Source organism: Bufo gargarizans, chromosome 2, assembly GCF_014858855.1.
Source record: "Bufo gargarizans isolate SCDJY-AF-19 chromosome 2, ASM1485885v1, whole genome shotgun sequence".
NCBI lineage: Eukaryota > Metazoa > Chordata > Amphibia > Anura > Bufonidae > Bufo > Bufo gargarizans.
Window position 1 is genome coordinate 200,583,358 of NC_058081.1, and position 19,816 is coordinate 200,603,173.

The following is a 19,816-nucleotide window of genomic DNA, read 5'->3' on the forward strand; positions in this document are numbered from 1 at the left end:
CTTTCTATATATCACCCAGGATGCGTTCCCACAAGGTAGAGAGAATATTTTGTTTCAGGGATGGAAGAATAAAGACATTACGAGGCTCAGGGATTTGTTGGAAACCAATGGCCAACAACTGATGTCATGGGAACAGCTGAAAGGAAAATATGATCTGGCCGACGCACACTATCTCCCCTTCCAGCAAATTGAGAGCTACTGCAAAGCCCAGGCAGGCTCTTTGGGTGACCCGGAAAAGCTTGTGTGGTTTGCGGCTATACTGGGCAAGGATGGCACACATGTCCCTCTCAGAATTGTACCAAAAGCTACATGCCATACAGACGATAGGCTTGGTAAAAAGAGCTTTTAAGCCCTGGGAAAGGGAACTGAGTGATCAGAACACAGCCAAAAAAATTAGGGAAGGCCTTGAATTAGTAAGGCGAGCAGTTTACAGCGAACAATGGAGAGAGACACAACTAAGACTTATACACAGGGCGACTTATGCCTTTAATTTGTCATATCAAGATGCCCCTGCCCATTACCTACGGCATTGCCCCAAGTGTGAACTCCCGAAAGCTGGACTTCTTCATGCTCTGTGGGAGTGCCCAAAGGTACAACCGCTATGGCAATGGTCAGTGGAGACAATAAAGGAGATTTGGGGAGAGATAGTGGGACTAACACCACAACAATGTATTTTCCATTACATACCTAAAAATCCGGAAGAGGAATTAGGGACAATAGTGGCGAAAAGAGGAGTACATATACTATTGATGTCAGTGAAAAAATCCCTTCTACAACACTGGCTGCAAGCAGAAGTACCATCATGGGAAGAGGTAGTCGGGACTATGAGGACTGTACTATATCTGGAAAGATTGGAGGTAGAACAGGACAAGGAAGGATTGATTGAAAAATTCATCAAGAAGTGGAGGGAATTCATCGAGAAGCGATTGTCTAATTGCGAAATCCAGGAACTTATGGCCCCCTTTAAGTTGACTAAGTGGTACCTAGAGGCGCAAGTGGCGATAGATTGGGGAAGTTGGAAACCATAGGTAGATATAGGAGAGACCTAAGCTTAAGGCTGGATATAACCTGTACTAATAAGGAAAAGAAACCAGCGTAGTTTCAGACGAGTGTTCACGAGGTGGGAGGGAAGGGCGGGTGGGGACAAGATTTGGGGAAAAATTGTGAATTGAGAACCATGAAAAGATATCCTGTGGTTTTGTTGTAAACTGATGTTTGTAACGAAATGCCATCTATGATTTGCTAACTATATGAGAAATTTATGGAAATTCTCATTCCTATAAGGAGAGCATTTATAAAAATAAAAAAAAAACTCTGCTTTTTGGTTCCGAGGTACCAGTCTGAACCAAAACAGAGTGTGGTTTTCCATGCATGGACGGATCTCCATACAGTATCAGGCTACATGCACACGACTGTGCAGTTTTTTGCATTCCGCATAAAAACGGACAAGAATAGGACATGCTATAATTTTTTTTTGGGGCCCCGTTGAAGTGAATGGGTCCGCACGCGAGCTGCAAAAACTGCGGCTCTGATGCGGACCCGAAAAACGGTCGTGTGCATGAGGCCTTATTCTAAAGCTCACTTTGCTCAAAACTAATTGCCAGCCTTAGATTGTCTGTCTGTGGATTTCTCTGGCAGCTTGAAGAGGTTAGTGTGAACAGGACCATTGTTTCTCATCTTTAACGGTGTATATTTTGATTTCATTTTTTAGGTGGTACCAGAAATGACTGAGCTTCTAAAGAAAAAATAAAGACATTCAATGGAACTGTTGCCATGTAATTAATTGTAAAAAGTAAATCCAACACCACAGAACACTGTATAAGATTCTTACTTTTTTATTGGCAGTGTTAAATGATATCATGAATGTTATGACTTTATTAAACTCCAATGCTAACGTTTCAGCGGTGCAAGATGTTTGTGGTGAGGGCTGTTACTGCTTGTGGTGGATCAGCAAAATGACACACAACCAAGACAAATGGACAGCTGTGATCTAGCCATGGACCTTTATTAGGGCTCATGCACACGATTGTATTTTCCGTTTGTTTTTTACTCCTGCAGAAATTTCCTATCCTTGTCCACAAAACGGACAAGAATAGGACATGTTCTATTTTTTTTGCAGAGCTGTGGCGCGGACTTACAGATGATGTTTCCATCTTTTGCAGCCCCATTGAGATGAATAGGTCCGCATCCGATCTGTAAAAAAAACGCAGATCAGATGCAGACTACAAAACTACAGCTATTTGCATGAGCCCTTGTAGATGATGCAGTTACCAGTAACCACCAATACGACATAAAAGGTCCCAGCTCTACTAGAGGTTTGTATTTTAAGGATCTTTAACACATTTTTTAATAACCTGAATACAGCAGATTCTTTAAGTCTTGTCCAACAGTTCATATCTTCAGGGAAGGCAGACAGGCTTATAAAATAAAGGGGAAAAAAAAAAATTGCTCAAAAGGGGTTGTCCCGCGAAAAAAATATTCTACAGTATTCAAACCAGCACCTGGATCTGAATACATTTGTAATTGCATGTAATTAATTTTGTATATCTACTGCATTATTCAATAAAATCTCTGTATAGTGCCACTTAATTTCTTATTTCTTTGACTGGCTCATTAAGAAGGCCGCACATGCTCAGTTTCATCTTTCAACAGCCTCCTGAGCTGTGATAGGGAGAGCTGAGACACCCCTCCTGAGCTGTCAGCTTGATATAAATCTAGCAGAGCACTGACTGGGGAGATTGCTGAGGTACAGGGCTGGTTCTAGCTTTGTTAGAAAGAGATTGTCATGTGCTGTATGATGTCTGATTTTTATTTTTTACATTAGTCATGGGATAACCCCTTTAGCAAGTGAGTTAAAGTTCCCTCCACATGAAAGATAAATGTAATGTCATCACTTCTGGTCCAACTGAGACCAGACCTGTAGCTCTTGAACAGAGGGCTCTTTAGCTGGTAAGTTAAGCTTTTTTTTTTTATTTTTTTTTTGCTTTCTTTTACAAGCCTGGCTGATCTTTCAGACAACTCCTTTTAAGGCCCCTTTCACACGGGCGAGTTTTCAGTGCGGGTGCGATCCGTGCGGCGAACGTATGGCACCCGCACTAAATCCTGACCCATTCATTTCTATGGGGCTGTGCACATGAGCGATGTTTTTAACGCATCACTTGTGCGTTCAGTTGAAATCGCAGCATGCTCTATATTTTCCGATTTTGACGTGACGCAGGCCCCATAGAAGTGAATGGGGTGTGTGAAAATCGGATGGCATCCGCAAGCAAGTACGGATGCCGTGCGATTTGCACGCATGGTTGCTAGGAGACCATCGGGATGGAGACCCGATCATTATTATTTTCCCTTATAACATGGTTATAAGGGAAAATAATAGCATTCTGAATACAGAATGCATAGTAAACCAGCGCTAGAGGGGTTAAAAAAAATAAAAAATAATTTAACTCACCTTAGTCCACTTGCTCGCGAAGCTGGCATCTCCTTGTGTCTCCGCTGCTGATGAACAGGACCTGGGGTGAGCTACTCCATTAAATAGAGCTTAAGGACCTTTGATGACGTCACTCCGGTCATCACATGATCTTTTACCATGGTGAATCACCATGGTAAAAGATCATGTGACGTACCATGTGATGACCGGAGTGACGTCATCGAAGGTCCTTAACCTGTATTTAATGGAGCTGCTCACCCCAGGTCCTGTTCATCAGCAGCGGAGACACAAGGAGATGCCGGGCTTCGCGATCAAGTGGACTAAGGTGAGTTAAATTTTTTATTATTTTTTTTAACCCCTCTAGCGCTGGTTTACTATGCATTCTGTATTCAGAATGCTATTATTTTCCCTTATAACCATGTTATAAGGGAAAATAATACAGTCTTCAGAACATCAATCCCAAGCCCGAACTTCTATGAAGAAGTTCGGGTTTGGGTACCAAACATGCGCGATTTTTCTCACGCGAGTGCAACGCATGACAATGTTTTGCACTTGCGCAGAAAAAATCGCGCATTTTCCCGCAACGCACCCGGCTCTTATCCGGGCAAAAAAAATGACGCCCGTGTGAAAGAGGCCTTAAGGGTTCTGTCACATAGATTTTAGCTGTACTTTTGCTTTGTAGTGGAATTTTTTGCACAGTAAAAGTACCAGCTCCAGATGTTAGGTGGAGGTCAGTGGATAATATGAGTTTTTTGGTTACTGGAATTTTTGTTAATTAGGTGGCATCTCTTGTCTTTTCAAAAACGTTCTGGTGTCTAAATCTTTCACTGTAAAGCCAGAGAAAAATCTGTGCACACAGCCATTTAGAAAAAAAAATACAGCCCATTTGAGAAAATAGACTCAGACTTCTCTTCCCTAGAGCTGGATGTTTTATTTTTTTTTCTGCCTGAAAACACAAAAAAAAATGCCAGCCATCAAAAACTGCATAACACCTCAAACATCAGGAAAAGAAACGTGTGTAAAACCAGCTACAGAGTATGGCTACTTTCACACTTGTGTTTTGGGCGAATCAGTCATGAATGGATCCGTTTGTATTATCTGTAACATAGCCAAGACGGCTCCGTCACAAACTTCATTGAAAGTTGATGGGGAGACGGATCTGCTTTCTATTGTGCCAGAGAAAATGGATCTGTCCCCATTGACTTACATTGTGTGCCGGGACGGATCCATTTGGCTCAGTTTGGTCAAGCGTACAGCAAAACGCTGCAGGCAGCCTTTTGGTGTCCGTCTCCAGAGCGAAATGGAGACTGATCGGAGGCAAACTGATGCATTCTGAGCGGATCCTTATCCATTCAGAATGAATTGGGGCTAAACTGATCCGTTTGGACAGCTTGTAAGAGCCCTGAACGGATCTCAAACAGAAAGCCAAATCACGAGTGTGAAAGTAGCCTATGTAGTATGGATTTTTGGCACATACTCTATGCCAAAAATGCATGCAGGTCTTCTCCAATAATTGAATGAGGGAATCCGCATAGGAACTAATGAAATGCTTTTTTCCACTTGCAGTTTTCAATGAAACTGTTCCAAAAACCATTCTGAAGCAGATTCCGCATCAGTTTTTATTTTCTAGTACAAACTGCACATAAACATACCCTAAGGCCTGCTGCACATGACTGCAACCGTTTTGCGGATGTATAGAAATAAATGGGTCTGGGTGTGATCTGCAAAAAGTGCTGACCGGATATGTACTAAAAATTCGGTCAAGTGCATAAGGCCTAAGACTTATTAAAAACCATTTTAATGATGCAAACCAAGTGACACAGCAGTGGATACTGAAATAAGACAACTATGTATGTACTCGTACAGGTTATTTTATTTCTTGCATTTCCAAGAACTGCCAAAACTTCATTGTGCATTAAAAAATATTACGGCATCTGTAGAAAATCTGTAGTCATGAGTAAAGGAAAGATTGCAGCTATGTGGTCATACCTGCTGAGACTTCTGTGGTTTGTGTCCTCAGTATTGTAGCAAAGTTCACTGTACACAAATGCATGCATTAATGAACCAGTCTTGTAAACTCTAGGGTGAGGTCCAGCAGCCACTCTTCTGACATCTCCTGAGAACGATGAATCTAGGCTTCTGATGAACATGGTTCCTATTTGGCTTCAGTACAGCGACTGGCATCCCGCTGGACCGGGTGATCTCTGGATAAGATTTCATGTTTAGCTCTATACAATGCTCCTAAAGTAATAGCCTTGATAGCAGCAGAAGTGGCTACTGCCTTGGAGGAATCTAATGCACTCCGCTGAGGTATAAATCTAAGGCTCTGCTTTATTTTAACTCTGTATTGATAGGTTTACTCTCTAAAAGAGGCAGATTGAGTGGAATCACTGACCTGTCGTGGAACGCGCCAAAGCCCTCCCGGTTCACCCTGTTGCAGATATTTAGCCCATGTCTAGGACTTCTTGTATGTAAACCTATAGGATTGCTGAGGTGTACGTTGGCTGGATCTAGCCCTTTCTGAATGAAGGAAGAGTCGTCAGAAAGGGAGGATAAAAGTTCCTGTACAGCGGTTTTGTTCACTCGATTTCTGATGGTTTGAGCCAGAGGACAGTATTCTGTGGATTCCTCTCTGGTACTGCAGTCTGTGGAGGAGCAGAATGCTTGGCTGCTAATACTCTGTGCTAGTGTTTCTGAGCTCTCTGAAGATCTGGATCCACTCACCGAGGTAATACTGCTGGAGTTGCTGGCCTGTTCTGCATTGAATGGTACTTCTGCAGAGTACAAGTCAGAGGAAATGTTGGGGTGATGATGGACATCAATAGCTGCTGTAGTGATAATACATGTCCCAGGAACTCCACTTTCTGCAGGAAACAGATTGAGAAATTTCATAACTTTTCAACTGCATTTATCAAGCACAACATCCGTTCCTTCGCTGGAGCCGGCTTGTGCACCATGATAGAGTAAAGGGAACCTGTCACCGGGATTTTGTGTATAGAGCTGAGGACATGGGCTGCTAGCACATCTGCAATACCCAGTCCCCATAGCTCTATGTGCTTTTATTGTGTAAGAAAAACGATTTTATACATATGCTAATTAACCTGAGAAGTCCTGTCCCTGACTCATCTCGGGTTAATTTGGTTAAATATATCTATCAAATCTAGCAACCCATGTCCTCAGCTCTATACACAAAATCCCGGTGACAGGTTCCGTTTAAGGATATTCCAGGATTTTAATGCTGATGGCCTATCCTCAGGATAGGCCATTCAACACCCATCATTCCCACTGCAGTAACCAGCTCTATCTACTACACTGCGGACAGAGCAAGGTGTGTAAGACTTTGTGTTTGGACCCCTAACAAGCAGATATGAATAGCTAATTTGGAAGATGGTCCATCAATATTAAAATCCTGGAATAGCTCTTTAATGTCACTAAGAAATTTGCCCTACGGAAACAACTCAGATATTCTAAAGTGATTGGTTCTCTAGTAAGGGCATCCATTTGGAAGAATGGTCATTCAAGGATTGGTATGAGTTACGGCTCATGCACATGACCGTATGCCCTCCGAGACATATGGTCAGTGAGTGGGCCATATGTTCCGGAGCGGCATACATCGTGCGCACAGCATTATAGGTTACTCTGATGCTGTGCACATCAGGCCACCCATATGATATTATGAGTGCGGGACAATAGTTCCCACGGGTGGCCAGATGCGCACAGCATCAGAGTAACCTATGATGCTGTGCGCACGATGTATGCCACTCCAGGACATATGGACCGTATATCCCGGAGGGCATATGGTCGTGTGCATGAGCCCTTACTCACCCTGCCCAGTGGGAAAGGGGCAAATTAGCAATTCCCAACTGGAATTTATACTGGATTTACCATTGCAGCCTATGGGAGATTCACAACATTTCTATCACTTCAACTTCACTAGGACGGGCTTCTGAGCCGTTAAAATGCCTGAGGCTGCCATAACAGCTGAACGGCTACCAGAGGTTTGCCGCGGGGGAGCTGTTTGGGCACTGGAAGCACAGTGCTCCCAGTAATTGACCACTCAGATGCTGTAGTCACAATTGACCACAGGATCTGAGGGGTTAAAAGTTAATTATTGGCGTTATCGCCAATCACAAACTCTGCCACTGAGTGTCTGCTGTATAAAACAGCAGGCGCCCCGTGGCTATGGAACGCGCTTAGCAGGCATAATTTTTTTAAAGACCCAACATCCACTGTACATGTACAGAGGAAGTCAGGAAGGGGTTAATGAACACTTATTGTGTAGTATTTTCTAATGTTTATACTTTACTGTTGCTCAAAACTGCTCCATTTTACATAGCATCCATCCTTTTACAATATCAGTACTTGTAATCTCACACTCCTGACACTTACAATACATACAAGATGGAATTTTCTTTGATAATGGCAGTCAGTGTTCCCGCTAAGTCTTTTTAGCTGGTGAGCATATCACCAGATGAACAAAAAAAAAAAACCGCTCGTTCATTGGGAGAAATGAGGTGCAGACAGCTTGATCTGCCGCCCAGGAGAAGTCAATCTGAGGATGATCGATCGCAGTAGCCATCGCTTGTGATCACAGCATGTAAGTGCAGCTCTTCACTTGTCGACGGAGCACATCCTTCCCTATAGTTGGTCATTGGCGCAGTGTAAGGCTGGGTTCACACGGGCGTGACGAATTGGCTCAGGATGCGTTCAGTGAAACTTGCACTATTTTGCAAGCAAGTTCAGTCAGTTTTGTCTGTGATTGCGTTTAGTTTTTTCCGCGCGCGTGCAATGCGCTTTGATGCGTTTTTCACGCGCGTGATAAAAAAACTGAAGGTTTACAAACAACATCGCTTAGCAACCATCAGTGAAAAACGCATCGCACCTGCACTTGCTTGCGGATGCAATGCATTTTTCCCACAGCCCCATTCACTTCTATGGGGCCAGGGCTGTGTGAAAAACGCAGAATATAGAACATGCTGCGATTTTCACGCAACGCAGAACTGATGCGTGAAAAACAACGCTCATGTACACAGACCCATTGAAATGAATGGGTCAGGATTCAGTGCAGGTGCAATGCGTTCACCTCCCGCATTGCACCCGTGCGGAAATCTCGCCCGTGTGAACTCAGCCTAAATGTGCCTTTACTCGTTAACTGATCACTTTGTGAGGGAATGGGAGAAAACAGCAAGTCACTGTTCACTGTAACATTTATTTTTATGTAGGCAGAGCTATGTAAAAGGCGTGTTTTTTTTTGTTTTTTTTTTTGCAGCACAAGTCGGGGTCTGCTATGGCACTTGCAGCTCATCCAGTACATGTGCATCATACACTCCCATGCAATGTGTAATACAAAGCATGACTCCCCAGATTTCTGAAAGATTTAGAAATTTGTTTTTTTTCTTTAATGGAAACCGGTCACGTTCACCATGGGGTCTGAGCTGCAGGGAGCAGGAGCTGAGGAGATTAATATACAGCATGGGTGTCAAACATGCGGCCCGCAATGAATATCTTTGCGGCCCGGCAGTCTAGTATCTCTGAACATGAGCGCGCTGCTATCGCACTGTGCCACCAATGAGGAGAGGCGGGCGCACTGAGCCACCAATGATAGGACTATTCCCATTTCCCACACAGAGCTCCGTTCGCCCGCAGTGCCCCATTACTGTCTCCTCTCCTGCTGATTACTATCGGAGCGATGGGAGGAGACATCAGCTTCACTAGTGGGCGTTCCTTCTCCCTGCGCTGCGATTGGACAGCGCTACAGCCAGGAAGAAGGAACGCCCACTAGTGAAGCTGATGTCTCCTCCCATCGCTCCGATAGTAATCAGCAGCATGTGGAGCAGGAGAGGAGACAGTAATGGGGCACTGCGGGCGAACGGAGCGGCGCCCAGGACTAATGGTGAGTGCTGAGACATCGCTGGGCGCCGCTCTGTGTGGCCTGATAGTGAAAGTCAGTCTTTAACACAATACAGGAGGCGGGTGTCGGCAGCAGAATCGCATTGCCGGCACCCTGCCGCTGACAGGGAGCTGCGATCAGAGGCAGTTAACCCCTTAGGTGCCGCACCTGAGGGGTTAACTGCTGATCTGCCAGTACCAGCCTCCTGTATAAAGGGGTAATTTATCATTGGTGGTGCAGTGGCACAGAGCAGCAGGGACAGTGTGAAGTCCTATTCACCCTGATAGAGCTGAATAGGACAAGGGATGAAAGATCCCAGGTTCTCGCCCCTAAGGCTACTTTCACACTTGCGTTCAGAGCGGATCCGTCTGAGACGGACTCGAATCAGCTCATTAGCATGTGGCATCTTTGTGTGTATATTATGAGGTAACCATCTGTCACACCAGTAAGTGAATACATCTAAGGCACTTTTTAGTAGTTAATGATTGTATAGAATTAGTTAGATTATAATCAAATATCCACATGACAGGTTCCCTTTAAGTCTATATGTACCAAACACCTGACAAGCAAGCCAAACTTACCACTACTGGCTTCATTATAATACTGCGTTATATAATTGTTCATGTCGTCCTTCATAATCATTTCTGAAAAATAAAATTATAGGGAAAGTATCATCAGACAATGTACTATTTAAAAGAGTTGCATCATCTTGCCATTACTAAGGCAAGATGAGGATTAAGAGCTGGCCACCAGGTGGCCGGGAAACAGCGGAGCGGGCCAGTGATCCACTGTTTCAGTAGCTCCTATTGCAATGCACGAGAGCTACAGAATCAACATAGGGAGACAGCATACCTTGCTGTGCTATGTCGATTCTGTAGCTCTTGTGCACCATTTGGTGGTCGGTGCATAGTCCCATCTCAGTTTTTTATCAATATTATTGCTCTTTTTATTCATTTTATGTGACTATTCATGTATAAAATCTTGAAATATTGCAGATTTCACACTAGGCACTAGAGCAGATGTAACAGGTGGATACTCACTTGAATGGGCAGAATGGCCATAGACCCAACCAGGAAACTCAGGACAGCGATACAGTTGAATACTGCGCCAATGGCTCCCTATCCCACCGTCCACCCCTCACAGCCCACTAGGCCTAAAGTCTATGAGGCAGTGTACAAAGCAGTTGCAAAGCAATGACATCTTCACGATCACCTGTGCTGGGTTGCAGGACCACCTGCTGCTAGGATACAGGTATTTTAGGACACATTCCATAAGAGGTCTGTGGCCGACACTCTACACAGCAGCATGGAATGGGACTCGAGTCCCAAGTATTAGATTTACTTTTTTACTTGGCCACTTTTAATACTGGAGACACCTTAGGGGACATTTTTAAAACTAGGGTCACGATAAAGGAGCACTACAACTCTTAGTGGCAGAATTTATTTCAGGGGTACTGTCTGTATGGCACTATTATTTCTGCAATATAGCATTTGGGAGCACTGTGAAGCCCAGTATTAGGGGGTAACAACAAGATGACACTGTTGGGGCACCAGGATGAGGAGTTTGTGTTTTTTGAAGGTGGGAGACGATGATAAAAAAAAAAAAAGTGAGAAACACAAGATGTCTCTGGGGCCAAATCCACAGAGCTGAGACATGGCTGAAATAAGTAGTCATTGTGGCCTGAGCCAAATGAAGATGGGGAGAGAGGGCATCTACATCAGTGGAGATTGCGTTTTCAATCAAAGCTTGACAAAGACTGTTGGAAGTCGAAACGTTGCCTTCGTCTTGGTGAATAAACACTCAACTATTTTGAAGGATACAAGTGAGTGCTGCGGTATTCTTCTATTTTATCTGGTTGACTTGGGGCTCTCAGGCTGGAGCCTAACACTGCTGGCACTGCCACCTATTGAAAACTGGAATTGCTCCATGGAACAGTTAGTGATGCTGCATCTTTACATTTAGTACATTAGTGGACAGGTCACTGGATATAATAATAGGTATGCAGTGTTGTATTCTGTATGTTTGGTAGTGCTTATAGGGGTTATCCACTTTTTTTTATATTGATGACCTATCCTCAGGATAGGTCATCAATACCGACTCCCAATAGCCGTTTGAAGAGACCGCAGCGCTCGTACGTGCCCTCCCTTCTCTTCACTGTTTACCTGCTTGCCATCGCAACTGCAGTGGTGAGCAGGCCTTGTGAGGAATATGGACTGTTGTTATCCTAAGGCCTCATGCACATGACCGTTGTTGTGGTCCGCATCTGAGGCCGCAGTTTTTGCATCTCAGGTGCGGACCCATTCACTTCAATGGGGCCGCAAAAGATGCAGACAGCACTCCGTGTGCTGTTCGCATCAGTTGCTCCGTTCCGTGGCCAGGCAATAAAAATATAGCATGTCCTATTCTTGTCCATTTTGCGGACAAGAATAGGCATTTCTACAATGGGCCGCCACAATGGGCCGGCCGCAATTATTTTCAGCTACCCTGCTGTACAGTCTATACATAGTAAGAAAACATGCATATCCAATGTAGCCATTACCCGGGAAGTTTTTTTAGATAATAATAAATAAATAAATAAAATAAAAACACACTACAAACTTGCTGGAGGAGATTAACAAACATGCACCAGAATTATTTCAGTGACCATTGTGGGGTTTTTTCTCTGTCCACACGTGGAACTACTTTACATTCAATATAATGTTCAATAGAAGTATATCACTTGCCTATACAATGCATTACAAAACACCTAATGATCTGTACAGTAATGTTCAAGGGGGCATCAAATAATATAACACGTGTGGTCATGATAGCTAGGCAGTCTATGTGCACTGACAACACCATAGCAGTAGCCAAGTACAAACTGGGCACTTAGGGGCAAATTTATTAAGAATAAAGCCCCATAGCTGGCAGTGGATCCGCCAGAGTTATGAAGAGGCGCAGGCCTGCCAGACCGTCCCCTTCCCAGCCCACAATTTTAGAACTGGCGTGAGTGGAGAGTAGTTGCAGATAGCAGAGCAACTCACCGTTGCGCCGCCATTTGCTCCTGAAATACACCTAATTTAGGCGTATTTCAGCTTAGTAAATGACCCCCTTAATACACAGCAGGGCAAAATAGAGGTCAGTATGGTGGATGAGGGCAGTGAAATACACCTCATTTGGTGAATGTTCCTGTCACTTGACCTCACCACATCAGGTTAGGAGGAGAGGTTTGTTCCTAGGGTGATGAGGTGGACAGAGCCATGGTCTAAATACCACATAATCAGTCATTTACTACGGTGATATATTATGGTGTTGCCATCTGACATGTGATCTGTTTTTACATTACTTTGCAGCCCTCATTCTGCTTCGATTTGTTTCAGATTTCCTAATCTGAGCCATGGTAAAGAATCGTTTCCCCATCTCCAAGATTACCAGGCATGAAGAGTTCAGTGCTGGTCAAAAAGCATTCTCAGCAACGCCTGTGGTTTATCGCCTGTAAGTGCCTCAGCGCTCCACAAGCTGGGTACTGGTAACGGAGTGTTACCCACTAGGCTTGTGGTTTATCTGTAGAGTTTCAGGAACGTTCCCCTTTCCCAGAGAGCCAGATATCCCACAGTCCTCTGGGAACACGCGGGCTTTCTACAGCACTCTGCGGTTTACAGGTGAAACAAACAGATGTTTTCTGTTCAACATTTTCTCCACTTTAAATGAACCAAACCACCGCTTCGAACTTCTCTGCATCCTGAAGACAATCAAAGATGACAATGAGACGGAATGAGTCTGCTTCCCCGTTCTGGGCTGAGGTTTAAAAGCTTTTTTGGCCGTGTTGAGGCTGAATTGCCTGGAGTCAAGGGAGGGCCGTGAGCTAATGTAAGAGTTTAGAATGAGCATGAGAGTAGCTGTGGGCTGTTAGGCTATACCAATCATGCACAGCTATCTGATGCTCAGTCTTTCCACTGTTTTCATCTATAATTCACACTTGCCACCCCATGACCACATAAAGCAATGCACTCCTTTACCCTTTCATCACCAGTGACCCATAGACAAGGAACATGTCATTTTATATACACCTCTCTCACTACACATATACACCAACACATGGGCCACTTTATTATGTTCTTGTCAATGCTAACTCAACACTTTCATGCAAGGAGATACAGCTAAACAGTTTAGTTCTTGATCACACCCCAGAATTGGGAACAGATGTGGTTTGGATGATTTTGACCATGGAAAAACCTTCTTGGTGCTAATTGTGAGGATTTAACAACCTGAAAATGATGATTACACTCATCGGTAATCGGATTTTCCAGACCCCACGACAGCACAACAGAGGGGATCCGCCCCCAGCGACAGGAAACCTGCAGAATAAAAAGGTGGAGGCTCTCTCGCACCTCAGTGGTTTACAGAGCATGAGAGGGACTCCAACCCAGGTTAGTTTATCTAATTATGTATACAGTTTTTTTGTTTGTTTTTTGCTACACCCTGCGCAACTTGACCACCTCAGCCCCCCTAGCTTAAACACCCTTAATGACCAGACTACTTTTTACACTTCTGCACTACACTACTTTCACCGTTTATTGCTCGGTCATACAACTCACCACCCAAATTAATTTTACCTCCTTTTCTTCTCACTAATAGAGCTTTCCTTTGGTGGTATTTCATTCCTGCTGACATTTTTACTTTTTTTGTAATTAATCGAAATTTAATTAAATATTTGCAAAAAAAATGAAATTTTTCACTTTCAGTTGTAATAATTTTTTTTTTTAAAACGACATCTATATATTAATTTTTCTCAAAATTTATTGTTCTACATGTCTGATAAAAAAAAAATGTTTGGGTAAAAAAATAATGGTTTGGGTAAAAGTTATAGCGTTTCCAAACTATGGTACAAAAATGTGAATTTCCGCTTTTTGAAGCAGCTCTGACTTTCTGAGCACCTGTCATGTTTCCTGAGGTTCTATAATGCCCAGACAGTAGAAAAACCCCACAAATGACCCCATTTCGAAAAGTAGACACCCTAAGCTATTCGCTGATGGGCATAGTGAGTTCATAGAACTTTTTATTTTTTGTCACAAGATAGCGGAAAATGATGATTTATTTATTTTTTTCCTTACAAAGTCTCATATTCCACTAACTTGTGACAAAAAATAAAAACTTCCATGAACTCACTATGCCCATCATGAAATACCTTGGGGTGTCTTCTTTCCAAAATTGGGTCACTTGTGGGGTAGTTATACTGCCCTGGCATTTTAGGGGCCCTAATGTGTGAGAAGTAGTTTGAAATAAAAATGTGTAAAAAATGCCCTGTGAAATCCTAAAAGGTGCTCTTTGGAATGTGGGCCCCTTTGCCCACCTAGGCTGCAAAAAAGTGTCACACATGTGGTATCGCCGTACTCAGGAGAAGTTGAGCAATGTGTTTTGGGGTGTCATTTTACATATACCCATGCTGGGTGAGATAAATATCTCGGTCAAATGCCAACTTTGTATAAAAAAAAAAAAAATGGGAAAAGTTGTCTTTTGCCGAGATATTTCTCTCACCCAGCATGGGTATATGTAAAATGACACCCCAAAACACATTGCCCAACTTCTCCTGAGTACGGCGATACCACATGTGTGACACTTTTTTGCAGCCTAGGTGGGCAAAGGGGGCCACATTCCAAAGAGCACCTTTAGGATTTCACAGGGCATTTTTTACACATTTTGATTTCAAACTACTTCTCACGCATTAGGGCCCCTAAAATGCCAGGGCAGTATAACTACCCCACAAGTGACCCCATTTTGGAAAGAAGACACCCCAAGGTATTCCGTGAGGGGCATGGCGAGTTCCTAGAATTTTTTATTTTTTATCAAAAGTTAGTGGAATATGAGACTTTGTAAGAAAAAAAATAATAATTATCATTTTCCGCTAACTTGTGACAAAAAATGAAAAATTCTAGGAACTCGCCCCTAAAATGCCAGGGCAGTATAAATACCCCACATGTGACCCCATTTTGGAAAGAAGACACCCCAAGGTATTCAATGAGGGATATGGCGAGTTCATAGAAGATTTTTTTTTGGGGCACAAGTTAGCGGAAATTGATTTTTGTTTTTTTTCCGCACAAAGTCTCCCTTTCCGCTAACTTGGGACAAAAAGTTCAATCTTTCATGGACTCAATATGCCCCTCAGCGAATACCTTGGGGTGTCTTCTTTCCGAAATGGGGTCACATGTGGGGTATTTATACTGCCCTGGCATTTTAGGAGCCCTAAAGCGTGAGAAGAAGTCTGGAATATAAATGTCTAAAAAATTTTACGCATTTGGATTCTGTGGGGTATGGTGAGTTCATGTGAGATTTTATTTTTTGACACAAGTTAGTGGAATATGAGACTTTGTAAGAAAAAACAAAACAAAAAACAAAAAATCAATTTCCGCTAACTTGTGCCCCAAAAAAATGTCTAAATGGAGCCTTACAGGGGGGTGATCAATGACAGGGGGGTGATCAGGGAGTCTATAATGGGGTGATCACCACCCTGTCATTGATCACCCCCCTGTAAGGCTCCATTCAGACGTCCGTATGTGTTTTGCGGATCCGCGGTGTCCGTGTTTTGCGGATCCACGGAAAACACATACGGACGTCTGAATGGAGCCTTACAGGGGGGTGATCAATGACAAGGGGGTGATCACCCCATATAGACTCCCTGATCACCCCCCTGTAAGGCTCCATTCAGAGGTCCGTATGTGTTTTGCGGATCCACGGATCGGATCCGCAAAACACATACGGACGTCTGAATAGAGCCTAACAGGGGGGTGATCAATGACAGGGGGGTGATCAGGGAGTCTATATGGGGTGATCAGGGATTAATAAGTGACGGGGGGGGGGGGGGGGTGTAGTGTAGTGTAGTGTTGTGTTGTGCTGCTTTACTGAGCTGCCTGTGGTGGTCGATCCAAGCAAAAGGGACCACCAGAGGACCAGGTAGCAGGTATATTAGACGCTGTTATCAAAACAGCGTCTAATAAAATAAAAATCGCATCTACAGCCTGCCAGCGAACGATCGCCGCTCGCAGGCTGTAGATCCGCTCTCTTACCTTCCGCGCCTGTGTGCACGCGCGTTCACAGGAAGTCTCGCGAGATAACGCATAGATGCGTCACTCTGCCTGGGACAGCCGCCTCCGGACCGCGATCCTGCTTTAGGCGGTTAAACAGAGAACCATGAAACACCAGGGAGGGAATAAGGAAGGGTGCTGTCGTGGGGTCTGGAAAATCTGATTACCGGTGAGTGTAATCATAATTTTTCCCTTCTCCCACGACAGCACTACAGAGAGAGATTACAGAGAATACCCCTTCCTTATGGGGGGGGGGGGGGCACCATTTGCAGAACTTTCTTACAAACAGCAGATCAGAGGCAGAATTTAGTTGGAGCCGACAGAGACAGTAAAAGGTATAAGGAGAAGACCACGTGGCAGCCTACAGATTTTCTCAATAGAACATTAGCCCTTTCAGCCCAAGAGGTAGAGACTGCGCAAGTAGAATGTGCTCTCAGGAGAACTTCCAGAAGAGGTGTAAGCCAGAGGAATAACCGCCCTATTCCATATGGCTAGTGAACTCTTTGAGGCCAGACACTATACTTAAAGCCTAGCATAATCTTATAAAAGAAATCTCATATGGGTTTCTCATCAAGTGTTTATCAAAATGATCATAACCAATTTAATGAAACATCTTCGAGAAGTACTGATCTTGACAAAGAATGATCAAAACTGAAGATGATTGCTGAACACCAATTCCTTTGGTGCAGAATATATTGCAAGACAGATGCTTTGATCGAAAATACACTGGAGGCCCTTTGTTCCCATTACCAGAACAACTTTAGACGTCCTAAATTCCTCGCAATCTGGCATCCGTGATGGAGCACTACCGTGGCATCCATCCCCAGGAGGAGCTCACGGATCTGCCGTAAGAGGTCCAAAGAGCCCCCAGACCCTTCAGATGGGCGACAACATTTTATAAAGTTTTGCTGGTGCGCCATACCTCCTGTATGCCATCCAGACTAAATGTTCCAGCCCATCTTCTTACTCCCAACCAGGAGCCATATAGGGCTTTGTTGGTACACCATATGTCCTGTAGGCTATCGAAACAATATTGTCCAGCCCATATCCTCATTCCCAACCAGGAGGCTTCTAGGGCTTTGCTGGTACGCCATATATCCTGCAGGCCATCCAAGCAATATGGTCTAGCCCATCTTCTCACTCCCCACCAAGAGCATCATAGGGCTTTGCTGGAGTGCTATGCTCATGTAGACCCTTAAACTACAACCAGACATAGCCACAGAACTAGTTCACCCTGCCTGCATTGCCACAAAAGTAGACCGCCACCGAGACATGGCGGCACCTCAGGCACAGCTGGTCACACAGACATCCACTTAGAGCCAAGAACAGTCATCCAGACCCTGCTGCAGAAGCAGTCAGCCATGCAGACGTTGCCAGCCGATCAACACAACTGCACTAGAAAAACCCAGCAGCAGAAACAGACCGCTATAATGCGAGGCTGCAGGAGCAGTCATCCCAGCAAGCATAACACAGAAGCAATCAGCTCCATAGACACATGAGGCCATCCAGGCATATACTAAAAGGCAGTCAGCCCAGGAAGGCACCGACGCTACAGGCGCTCAGCCGACCAGGCACCGACGCTACAGGCGCTCAGCCGACCAGGCACCGACGCTACAGGCGCTCAGCCGACTATGCACCGACGCTACAGGCGCTCAGCCGACTATGCACCGACGCTACAGGCGCTCAGCCGACTACGCATAGACACTACAGGCATTCAGCTGACCAGGCTTTCAACAAGCAGGAATAGATGGAAAGGCGTTCAGGCATCAGTATTCAGCCAGGAAGGCCCTGAAGGCCATGAGGCCGTTCAACCAGGCCCTGAAGGCCATGAGGCCGTTCAACCAGGCCCTGAAGGCCATGAGGCCGTTCAACCAGGCCCTGAAGGCCATGAGGCCGTTCAACCAGGCCCTGAAGGCCATGAGGCCGTTCAACCAGGCCCTGAAGGCCATGAGGCCGTTCAACCAGGCCCTGAAGGCCATGAGGCCGTTCAACCAGGCCCTGAAGGCCATGAGGCCGTTCAACCAGGCCCTGAAGGCCATGAGGCCGTTCAACCAGGCCCTGAAGGCCATGAGGCCGTTCAACCAGGCCCTGAAGGCCATGAGGCAGTCAACCAAATTCATACCAATCATAACACAAATATTCGCTGTAAAACCTATGTTCCTTAATTCACAGCCTCAGAGGCTGCATGCTCCAGGCTTCTCTGTCCGGAGGACAGGAAACCCCACCTTGAAGTCATGTTCTTCTCATGAATCTGGGCCGCATGCGGTGTGACGCAACACCCCCCTTGGGGCTGCTTCCACTTCAACTCCGACACGCTTGGCCCCACTCCCGTGGAGGAGCACATGCACCTGCCGCAAGAGCCGGGTGGAAGCCCCGGACAACCACCGGCTCCTAGGGTCCTGCCAGCCCAACCTATAGGCCAGGCTAGCGGTAGTGACCTGTAAAACAAACTGCAGGAAACAATTGAGGTGGGAGAGAGGCTCCACCTTTTTATTCTGCAGGTTTCCTGTCCCTGGGGCTGATCTTCTCTGTGGTGCTGTCGTGGAGAAAGGGGAAAAAATGGCTTCTAGCCCCAAAAAGGAGTTTTCCGACTTTTTTTTTTTTTTTACTTTATCCTCTGGTTAGATCATCACTATCTGATCGGTGGGGTTCCGACAAACGGAACCCCCACCAATCAGCGGTTTGGGAATGCCAAGGCACTCACAGGAGTGATGTGCCCGTCTCGCAGCTTTCCCTAGGCCAGTGATGTCACGTTCATCAGTCACATGGCCTAGGTGCAGCTCTGTCCCATTCAGGTGAATGGGGCTGAGCAAGATACTGGGCACAGCCGCTATACAATGTACTGTGCTTGGTAAACTGAATCTTCCTCAAACAGATGATTGGCGGGGGTACAGGGTGTCAGACTTCTACCAGTTAGATAATGATCACCTATCCTGAGGATAGGTCATCAGTTAAGAAAAAGTAAGAAAACTCCTTTAACTGGCTGAGGATCGAGGACAATTATGCTTGTACTGAGGCTGTAGCTGCATTAGGATGAGCATGCTTGTGCTGCTGATTGCATGGCTACAGGAATTGTGCCCACACAATGAGGAGTGGGGCAACAGCTGCAATATACAGGTCCTTCTCAAAAAATTTGCATATTGTGATAAAGTTCATTATTTTCGGTAATGTACTGATAAACATTAGACTTTCATATATTTTAGATTCATTACACACAACTGAAGTAGTTCAAGCCTTTTATTGTTTTAATATTGATGATTTTGGCATACAGCGCATGAAAACCCAAAATTCCTATCTAAAAAAAATAGCATATTTCATCCGACCAATAAAAGAAAAGTGTTTTTAATACAAAAAAAGTCAACCTTCAAATAATTATGTTCAGTTATGCACTCAATACTTGATCGGGAATCCTTTTGCAGAAATGACTGCTTCAATGCG

General features: G+C 44.7%; 2 protein-coding genes across 8 annotated transcripts in view; one reads left to right on the forward strand and one right to left on the reverse strand.

The window, feature by feature from the left end:
* The window catches only part of ETFA (electron transfer flavoprotein subunit alpha), a 54,036-nt gene extending 52,138 nt beyond the window's left edge, over positions 1–1,898 (forward strand). Inside the window, exon 12 of the mRNA XM_044283398.1 lies at positions 1,712–1,898. Within this exon, the coding sequence (XP_044139333.1) occupies positions 1,712–1,750 (39 nt within the window). The 3' untranslated portion in view covers positions 1,751–1,898. The remainder of the gene's footprint in view (positions 1–1,711) is intronic.
* A 3,012-nt stretch (positions 1,899–4,910) lies between these two features.
* TMEM266 (transmembrane protein 266) overlaps positions 4,911–19,816 on the reverse strand; it is a 46,761-nt gene continuing 31,855 nt past the window's right edge. For 6 of the 7 annotated variants that reach the window (XM_044279891.1, XM_044279886.1, XM_044279889.1 and 3 more), the window contains 2 exons: positions 9,899–9,961; positions 4,913–6,291 (listed from right to left, as the gene is read on the reverse strand). In XM_044279891.1, the coding sequence (XP_044135826.1) occupies positions 5,759–6,291; positions 9,899–9,961 (596 nt within the window). In that variant the 3' untranslated portion in view covers positions 4,913–5,758. Of the gene's footprint in view, positions 6,292–9,898; positions 9,962–19,816 lie in introns of all 7 variants that reach the window. The other variant, XM_044279892.1, reaches the window with a different exon arrangement.